The 10,000-nt window shown below is 46.7% G+C and overlaps 1 protein-coding gene across 1 annotated transcript in view; it reads left to right on the top strand.

Annotated features, from left to right (window-relative positions):
* doc2g (double C2-like domains, gamma) overlaps nt 1–10,000 on the top strand; it is a 43,629-nt gene that overhangs the window by 9,615 nt on the left and 24,014 nt on the right. Inside the window, exon 6 of the mRNA XM_030351141.1 lies at nt 7,523–7,632. Within this exon, the coding sequence (XP_030207001.1) occupies nt 7,523–7,632 (110 nt within the window). The remainder of the gene's footprint in view (nt 1–7,522; nt 7,633–10,000) is intronic.

Raw genomic sequence — 10,000 nt, forward strand, 5'->3', positions numbered from 1 at the left:
AGAGGGGAAGAGATGATGAGGTAGAGAGGGTGACGGAGACAATGGGGGGAGAGAGCGAGAGAGGAAGGTGACACAAAGAGATGGAAAGAGAGATAGATGGACAAGGACAGAGGAGAGAGAGCGGGAGGGGAGGAAAATGAGAAGGGTTGAGAGCGAGAATGAGCTAGGGTGAGAGAGAGAAGGAGAGAGGGAGAGGGTGAGAGAGGGCTAGGGTGAGAGAGAGAAGGAGAGAGGGAGAGGGTGAGAGAGGGCTAGGGAGAGAGAGAGAAGGAGAGAGGGAGAGAGAGGGCTAGGGAGAGAGAGAGAAGGAGAGAGAGGGATAGGGAGAGAGAGAGAAGGAGAGAGAGGGTGAGAGAGGGCTAGGGAGAGAGAGAGAAGGAGAGAGAGGGCTAGGGAGAGAGAGAGAGGGAGAGAGAGGGATAGGGAGAGAGAGAGAGGGAGAGAGAGGGCTAGGGAGAGAGAGGGTTTACGTGTGAGCAGTATGGATGGGCACCTCATCCACACATCCCAAAAACAATGACAGGCCCGACTAAGCCCCCGTGCCCTGGCCCGCGGAGGGCGTCGTCCCGGCCTTGTCTCAGCCTGACAGGCGATCACCCCGAGGGGATGCAGGGCCACGGTAGTGTGTGTGTGGGGGGGGGGGGGGATTGCCTGCCTGGTTCCAGCCACAGCGCCATGCTGTAACTCATTTAACAGATGAGGCCTGCTGGTGTTTTCGAGTGTGCCGCCCTTGTGTGACATGGGAATATCAATCCCTGGAGGTGGAGTGCGCCTCTCTGGAGATACGAGTTAAGCGGACGTAGTTTGCCGTTCCCGTCGCGGTGTATTAGGTGGTGCGTGGCAGGGATTCAGTGAAGGAGCGGATCAGTGGCGTGTGGCGTAATGGGGGCCTGGAGGGTTAGGGGGGGGGGGGGGGGAAGCCAGAACATTCATTTATCGAGGTAGCGTCGCTGCTGACGTAAAGCACTCTGTTCCTCAGATCCTCTCCACATGGCCAACCCCCCCCCCCATCTCAGCAGGTGGTCTCAGAGTCCGCAGGTTACATTCACTGGGGTCGACCTCTGATTGGCTGCAGCTGTGTGTGTGTGTGTGCAGAAGTGAATGATGGCCCACTGCCGCTGTCTGAGTTTCATCACCCTTCTTTAATTATCTCTGAAAGCCTTCCCGCCCACAGTCGTCGTCCCCCCGGCTGGGACCACGTAGGAGGGGAGAACATGAATGAATTGATGAATGAATGTGGAGGTGCGCGGGGGAACTCCTAAATCTACCAGAAACCTTTCAGCTGGTTGCATTAGACGAGCCACAGCACAGAGTTTCCTGCTAGATCACCACAACGCGCTGGTCCTCATTTGAGCCATATGCCGCGGGACTTGAAGACGGATTTACGGAGATACACACAAAAGGGAGAATGGGTGAAGTTAGGGGGAGGGTGAAGTTATTTTAGTGCCCGTTTTTTCTCAAAGACTGTAATGTCACTTTAAGCCAGCGCATCCAAATGCATATAAATTGAAGATCATTGGCTTTGGATGACTTTGGATGAAGGCATCTGCAGAAAGACTGAACAGCAGTGAGGGGATGGCAGCCAGGGATGGAGGGACGGCTCCTTGTTCCTAGGTCTGCACCCTGTGTGTACCTATAGCAGGGGGGATGGTGGTGGTGGTGGTCACGATGAGCCAAGGTGTGTATCCTTCCGGAAGCAGAGCTCGCCGTCGCAGACCTGGCGGGGGAGGAGGCTGTATCGGGTGAGGGAGGAGGAGGCCGGCAGATGCTAGCAGGGGTGTGTTGTCAAGGAGGGCGGGAAAGGGGGAGGCGTGGGAGGGGTGAGGGGACACACAGGTGAGTCAGTGGAAGCCAACTGTCTTCTCTCTCTCTCTCTCTCTCTCTCTCTCTCTCTCTCTCTCTCTCTCTCTCTCTCTCTCTCACTCTCTCTCTCTCTCTCTCTCTCTCCCTCTCCCTATCTCTCTCTCTCTCTCTCTCTCTCTCTCTCTCTCTCTCTCTCTCTCTCTCTCTCTCTCTCTCTCTCTCTCTCTCTCTCTCTCTCTCTCTCTCTCTCTCTCTCTCTGTCTCTCTCTCCCTCTCTCTCTCTCTCTCTCTCTCTCTCTCTCTCTCTCTCTCTCTCTCTCTCTCTCTCTCTCTCTCTCTCTCCTCTCTCTCTCTCTCTCTCTCTCTCTCTCTCTCTCTCTCTCTCTCTCACTCTGCGCCCTTTCTCTCTTTCTCTTTCTCTCTCTCTCTCTCTCTTTCTCTCTCTCTCTCTCTCTCTCTCTCTCTCTCTCTCTCTCTCTCTCTCTCTCTCTCTCTCTCTTTCTTTCTCTCTCTCTCTCTCTCTCTCTCTCTCTCTCTCTCTCTCTCTCTCTCTCTCTCTCTCTCTCTCTCTCTCTCTCTCTCTCTCTCTCTCTGTGTCCCTCCTTGTCCTCTCCTCACACTCTGAGCCCCTCTCCCTCTCCGCTGTCGCTCTGTGATCTGGCTGCCGTTGCGGTGGCCTCATTCTGATCCCTCCCGTCGACTCCGAGCGGCCGTCGTTCTACCTCGTTTGACCTCCTTCCTCGGTCACTTATCCCCTGAAGGACCGGGGCCGGCCGCACCTGGCATCCTTGTCAATTTGCAACATCTGCCAAGCACACTTGTGCTACACTGCTGGGTTTCCCCTGTTTGTTCCTATCCTTCAACCGTTGCCGTGGTGACCTTGAAACGGACGCTGGTAAAATAAATATAACGTTGCTGGATCATATGATCCGTCAGTGATCTGTCCAGATCACTATGAGTCAAACAAGTTGTATTCCAAAAGTCTATTTTCTTTTAAGTATTGTAAGTGTGGGTGTAATTTTTGTGACGAAAAAGTGAGGCTGGTCGATTTGCGAATCAGTAAAGTGATTCTAACATGGGTCTAATAATTTAAGAACAAATTATTCTGAATACTAATTAAGAATAATAATTACTTATTACCTTAAACTTGCACTTTAAACTGTCAACCAATCTATCAATATTTGTGTCATTTTATATTTAGACATTTTAAAACAATTTTTTTTCTCATTAATTATTTTATTTTTAATCCACTGTATGTGTCCAATCTGCGATTCCCTGCAAATACTTTTTTCGCACAAAGGACTGAGGCCGTGTAACTTGGCCGTCTTACCCCCTGAACGGCAGGTGGCCATCCACCTACTGTCTACCACATACACCTCTAGAACCATCCACCTACTGTCTCCCACATACACCTCTAGTACCATCCACCTACTGTCTACCACATACACCTCTAGTACCATCCACCTACTGTCTACCACATACACCTCTAGTACCATCCACCTACTGTCTACCACATACACCTCAAGTACCATCCACCTACTGTCTACCACATACACCTCAAGTACCATCCACCTACTGTCTACCACATCACCTCTAGTACCATCCACCTACTGTCTACCACATACACCTCTAGTACCATCCACCTACTGTCTACCACATACACCTCTAGAACCATCCACCTACTGTCTACCACATACACCTCTAGTACCATCCACCTACTGTCTACCACATACACCTCTAGTACCATCCACCTACTGTCTACCACATACACCTCTAGTACCATCCACCTACTGTCTACCACATACACCTCAAGTACCATCCACCTACTGTCTACCACATACACCTCTAGTACCATCCACCTACTGTCTACTAGGGCTGTCAACGAATATTCGAAGTTCGAATATTTGTTCGAAATGTATCCAAAAACGCGAATTCGACGGTGAAAATTAATATTCGAATGTGAAAAAACACTCCCGCGGAACAAGCGCCTCTATCTGCTTTGTGAATGAGCCTCTGTCTGTTCGCGATGTCCCTCATAATATTCGAATGTGAAAAAACACTCCCGCGGTACAAGTGTAACAGACTAGTATTGTGAAGAGCGAATGTATTTTATCCCCTCGGGGTTTCCGTACTTGGATATAGGTATTCCGGCTCGGATATGCCATTCAATAAGCATCCGAAGTAGAGCTCAGGGAGCTAGTAGTCTGGCTGGTGAAAGCTGCTATAACGCAATGTTCTCGGCAAAGTCCGAGACAGCTTTTTTTTCATGAATCCGAACGGTGCGTTGTGCGAAGTGCCCTTTCGCTGGCATGGTGGAAGACGTAGGCGACATGCATATTTTTCTTTATCGATTTTAATAGGCCTTCTCGATAAATGGTAACTTGGTAAGCAAAGCAAGGAACGTTACCACTAGCATACTTTGTAACATTCAGAAACGGGCGTCTTCTTCAGATTACTATAGTTTGCGCGCTTGCAGGTGTGGTGGTGAAATGCAAGCGATACAAAGTTGTGGCTTTTCATGATTAGGCCTCCACGTTACTGGGCTGTTTATAGGATATATATATATCCCGCTAATTTGAACCATGGTTTTGTCGCATTATTGACATATTGACGGCAACTGCGTAAAATAGGCAACCAGATATTCGAATAGTTCGAATTCGTGATTTTTTTCCAAACGAACATTCGAATGTCATTTTTGAGCAATTTTGACAGCCCTACTGTCTACCACATACACCTCTAGAACCATCCACCTACTGTCTACCACATACACCTCTAGTACCATCCACCTACTGTCTACCACATACACCTCAAGTACCATCCACCTACTGTCTACCACATACACCTTGGGAAAGCATTCCAGTACTGCTTTAAAAAGAAAACCAGCATCTTTCCTTATTGCTACAATTGAACAAGAGTGGTATCTGTTACCGCACCTTCTCGTCGCGATTATGTTAAGTTTCTGTATCTTTTCTTAGCCTTCTCTTAGATTTCGTAGCGCCTTCTAGACCTTTTAGTGTCAGAAATAATCCTAGAAACCTTCCAAACGAAGCAGACCTCCAGGAAACATGAAGATGACTGATGCCACATTCAGTTCTGAGTAATCCTAGCCTCTCACGTGTAAAATCAATTGTGTCACTACAGTAGTGGCTGAATCGATTACGGAAGGGAGACATACACACTACACACAAAATTGTATCTACAATATCTTACATATTTATATATAATCTATTCCTAATGTTATACAATCACTAAGCCAGGTATTTAACTTGCATTTATATCTTAAATATAAATAAGGTGTAAATTAAACCTTGGTCAGGTTTTGGGTAAAGGTCAATCTAGTGATATGTATGGCGGGTAGCCGATAGCTATTCATTGATTTTACTATATTCTTAAAGTGACAATCTCGAGATCTCTGTTTTGTTCTCTTTGGCAACAAAAAAGGTTATTTAAGGATAAAGCAATCTTCTGTTTTTAGCGAGAATACAGATAAAGCTTTCTTAATACCTTTCTATTGGAGAGAGGGAGGATTTTTTTGCACAATACTACTACTCAATATATTTTCGGTTTTAGTTGCAATGAAAAATATAATGCATGAGAAAATAAGTAACATCTATTTAAGTTTAACTTTAGTGTACAAGCTAAGTTAAGCATGTTGCATGCAAGCAAAACAATGGTGGTAATAATTTGACTCACTGGTGGATAGTTAAATAATGAATGTTTAGGTGACTCAGCTTCTCAATTGAAGATATAGCTTATATACATTTTTCAGCCCTTTTGTATGACATTAGATATTTCTCTCATGTCCTGAACGCTTTAAAACGAGGTAAGGAGCAAATACTATTATTTCACAGGCGCAGATATAAACTGCCACTCGCAGAATATAATTGCTTGCGCAAAAATTCAACAACCTCGAGTTGTAGAGGCAGCTGCGAGCGAGAAACAAAACAAAGCAAAAGGCAAAGAATGGCACCTGCATGTGTTCAACTAAGCAGCGAGCACCAGCAGCCCTTCACGCGTGAGAGGGTTCCAGTGGGCTTGCGCTGGCGGGCATACACGCTCCCACCGGTTAATTCTGCTCTCAAAAAGGAGTTCTGCTCATGAGCTGTTGACGTCAATTTTGACAATTTTGGGGCGGAACCTAAAGGGAGTACTGGCCCTCTTGTGATTGGTCAGTTTTTGAGGCGATCACATCCACACAGAACTCCTTGTACTTGATTGACAGCTTCAGTTAACTAAAGAGCCTGCAGTCGATTTGGCCAGATGGTAGTGTTAATGCATCATAACCTTGTTTGAAAACAGGCATGAATATCAAAAGGAAGAAGTTTGGCCTGAGGCTTGTTCCCTTTTCAACGTTTTCCATTTTTTTCAAACCACTGAGTCCTGACAAAAAGTTCTGAGTTGAAGAAACAGTGAGGGAAAAATGGCGGCGAACCCTGAAGATTAACGTTGTGGTGCATTACTGCCATCATCTGGCCAAACAGTCTGCCTCTTGTTCAGTTAGGTCCGCGAGGGTGGGATCGCATTGAAAGCGAAGAGAGCCTGTGCCGCCCAGCTAACGAAATATGGCATCAATCTGAAGCATAACTGATGTAGCAAAGAGGTCAGAGCGTTTACCCATAATCTCTGAGCGAGCGAAATGAGTGAAGAAGCATTAGTGCCGTCAATAGCTAGCTAGCCAACTGTACTCTGCCAGCGTAATGACCGATATCAATTAATGACAAACAAATTATATGGTGAACAAAGCTGAAGAAGCAATGGAAGAATAACAACTTAATTAAAACAGATGAGATAGATACGACGGGTCTTATGTACACAAACTGCTATGAAAGTGAATGAGAAAACTATGGACCCGTAAGTATCCCTCAATTGGTCCATTTAGGATTAACGAAAGCTGCTCGTTTCGTTTCTGAAAGTCAGAGTGCTTTCACCCGATGTTCATGGCCCCCTATTGGTGAGGAGGGTGAATTGGCTGATCTGCCGCGGGAAACGCCGACAGGATTATTTTTTATGAAGCAATTCAGGCAATTCTTGTTCAAACTATTTGCATGGAATCGAATTTTTGACGCTCGCAATATGATCATTTCTGAATTTTATTGAATGAGTTGGGTTATTATTACGTTTATTCAAATAAATATATGTATTTCAATATAAAAGACCAAATCACAAATATTGTTGTATTTGTTGACGATGTTTAGTGCGAGTTGGATGTTTGTGTTTCATTTGAACATTTCAATCAGATTCCGTAAGCCCGACAAATCGAAAGCATGACAACAAATTTTGAGAACCACTTAGTGACTCGGGGAAAAAAATAAAGAAAATAAACTGCTTGTTGCTCGGTCTTAACTCTGAATTTCTGCCAGGCTTGCAATAAAAAGATCTCAATGGCAGACAAGGTTGAATGCTGAGAGTGCAGCGGTTTCAGTCTGAGTGTGCGAGTCTGAGTGTGTCTTCATAAGGGTGCGTTGCCAGCGCTTGGCAGCGGTTGCTATATGGCACAGTGTGGGAGGAATGCGTCACGAAGACCTGTAAAAATCCTTCACCCTTTCACCACTTTATCTTGTCCTCAAAGTGACAGGATATCTCTTAAAAACATCTGTACTTCCCTCCCCACCAAGTCCTCAACGCCCCCTTTCATCGCATTAAATCGTAAAACGCTCAATATTTTACTTTTTTATCGTCTTCACCTTAACCCCCCCTCTTGTCGTCCTCCTCCCTCCAGGCGAACAAACTCCGCACGAAGACACTGAAGAACACCCTGAACCCAGTGTGGAACGAGACGCTGATCTACCACGGAATAACCGCCGCAGACATGACCACCAAAACACTCAGGTAGACCCCCCACACACACACACACATACACTACCACCACCCCCACCATCACCATCATCACACCTACCACCACCAGCAGCACCACTACCATCACACCTACCACTACCACCCCCACAACTAGTACTACTACAACCCTCACCACCACTACCACCCCGACTATCACCACAACCACCTGACATGACCTCCAAAACACTAAAATACCCCCCCCCCCAACCCACCCCCACCCCCACACACACACACACACACACACACACACAGAGACACACACACACACACACTAACACTACCACCATCACCATCACTATGAATATGACTCACACACACACACCTGATGATGGCGTGGTTGAGGGGTGGGTGCATCACATGTATGACCACAAGTTAACATTGTAGCGTCAACAACAGTCAGGGGCTGTTGGTTCATTTATTATCGCAGCTCGGGCAACGACGAGCAACTGTTCCCCATCTGTGTTCGCCGCGGGGACTGCTAGGGGCTGGCTGTAGTATAGAGGCTCCTACTCCTCCTCCTGTTTCTCCTCCTGCACCTCCTCCTTCAGCTCCTCCTCCTCCACCTCCAGCTCTTCCTCATTGTCCTGCTTGAGCTGCTGCTCCTCCTCCTCAACCAGCCTCAACTACTCTTCCTCATTGTCCTGCTCCTCCTCCCTCACCTCCTCCTCCAGCCTCAACTCCTCTTTCTCATCGTCCTGCCTGAACTCCTTCTCCTCCTCCTCCTTCTCAAACTCCTCTTCCGCATCGTCCTGCTTGAAACCCTGCTCCTCCTCCGCCTCCTTCCCCTCCTCCTCTACCGTCAACTCCTTTTCCTCATCGTCTTGCTTGAACCCCTGCTTGAGCTCCTCCTTCCCCTCTTCTTCCACCACCTCCTCCTACACCTGTTCCTGCTCATCCTCTCTCTCCTCCTCCTCCTCCTCCTCCTCCTCCTCCAGGCCCTCTCCATGTAAAGTGATTGAGATCAAGCTTGAGGGCGCAAAATCGGTGACACATTCGAAACTCGTTCCACGCAAACAACTCACTTCAGACGAGCTCTGAAGAAGTTTGGTTGATGTGTAGGTGGTGGTTGTGGTGGTGGTGGTGTTTATGTGGTATGTGTCAAGCTGACTTCCTGCATCCGTTTTCTCCGAAAAGGCGTTAGTGTTGAGACTGTAAGATGCAGATTGGATGAATGCTTAAAAGTGAAAAAGTTACTCACTTACACACTGAGTCCCACACACACACACACACACACACACACACACACACACACACACACACACACACACACACACACACACACACACACACACACACACACACACACACACACACACACACACACACACACACACACACACACACACAAACACACACACAAACACACACACATACACGTTCTCACTCAACCGCTAACACACACTGACACAAACAGACAAACACCCCCATAGACACACACACACACATACACACTCACTCACTCACTCACTCACTCACTCACTGACATAAACAAACACACAGAAACACACACATATACTCACTCACTGACACAAAAACACAAAGCCACTGACTGACGCCCAAACTCGCTCTCACCAACACACACACACATAAACAAAAAACTGCGCGTGTGGCAGCTCCTCCTATCGACGCGGGCAGCAGAAGTACGCCTATCCTCCTGCTTGTGTGTCAAGGGCAATTAGCAGCAAGCCACCGCAGACCACTCCACCCACACGGGGACGGAGCAGGCACCGAAACAAAGGCACACGTGCCTGCATGCACCATGGCATATGAAGAAACCGTATACTATACTATGTGTCTCACTGTGTGTATATATATATATATTTATATATATATATATGTATATATATCAGTGTTTTTAAAGCCAACACATTATGATACAGTATACTGTATATATATATATATATATATATATTATTGTATGTGTAGAAAAACACATTAAGATACAGTTTGCTTTCTATATTGTGTATATATTAACTATCCCATTAAGATACAGTATACTGTATATATATATATCATTGTGTATATAGGCCAACACACTACAACTAGGGTAGGCAATTTCTTTTAGATGCCGTTTTTTCGAAAGTCTCTTTACATCCTGACTTCCATCAATAAATCGAATACTCTGCAGAAAATAGAAGAAATGCAGCTGCTCTCGCAGCCCTGTAACAAGCCTGTCCAATCATTTCATTCAGCCTGAATGAAACCATCGGATGGCCTACCAGTCTGTCGACCTACCCAGCTGCCTGCACACGCTCTCTCCCTGCACTCATTGCTCATGACCGCAGTCTTCCACAAGGATAGGCAGACCTTTTGCTAAAGCTAGCCAACTAGTAACGTGTTTTGGTGGAGTGGCTTAGGAGGG

The sequence above is a fragment of the Gadus morhua genome, chromosome 3 (genome assembly GCF_902167405.1).
Source record: "Gadus morhua chromosome 3, gadMor3.0, whole genome shotgun sequence".
NCBI lineage: Eukaryota > Metazoa > Chordata > Actinopteri > Gadiformes > Gadidae > Gadus > Gadus morhua.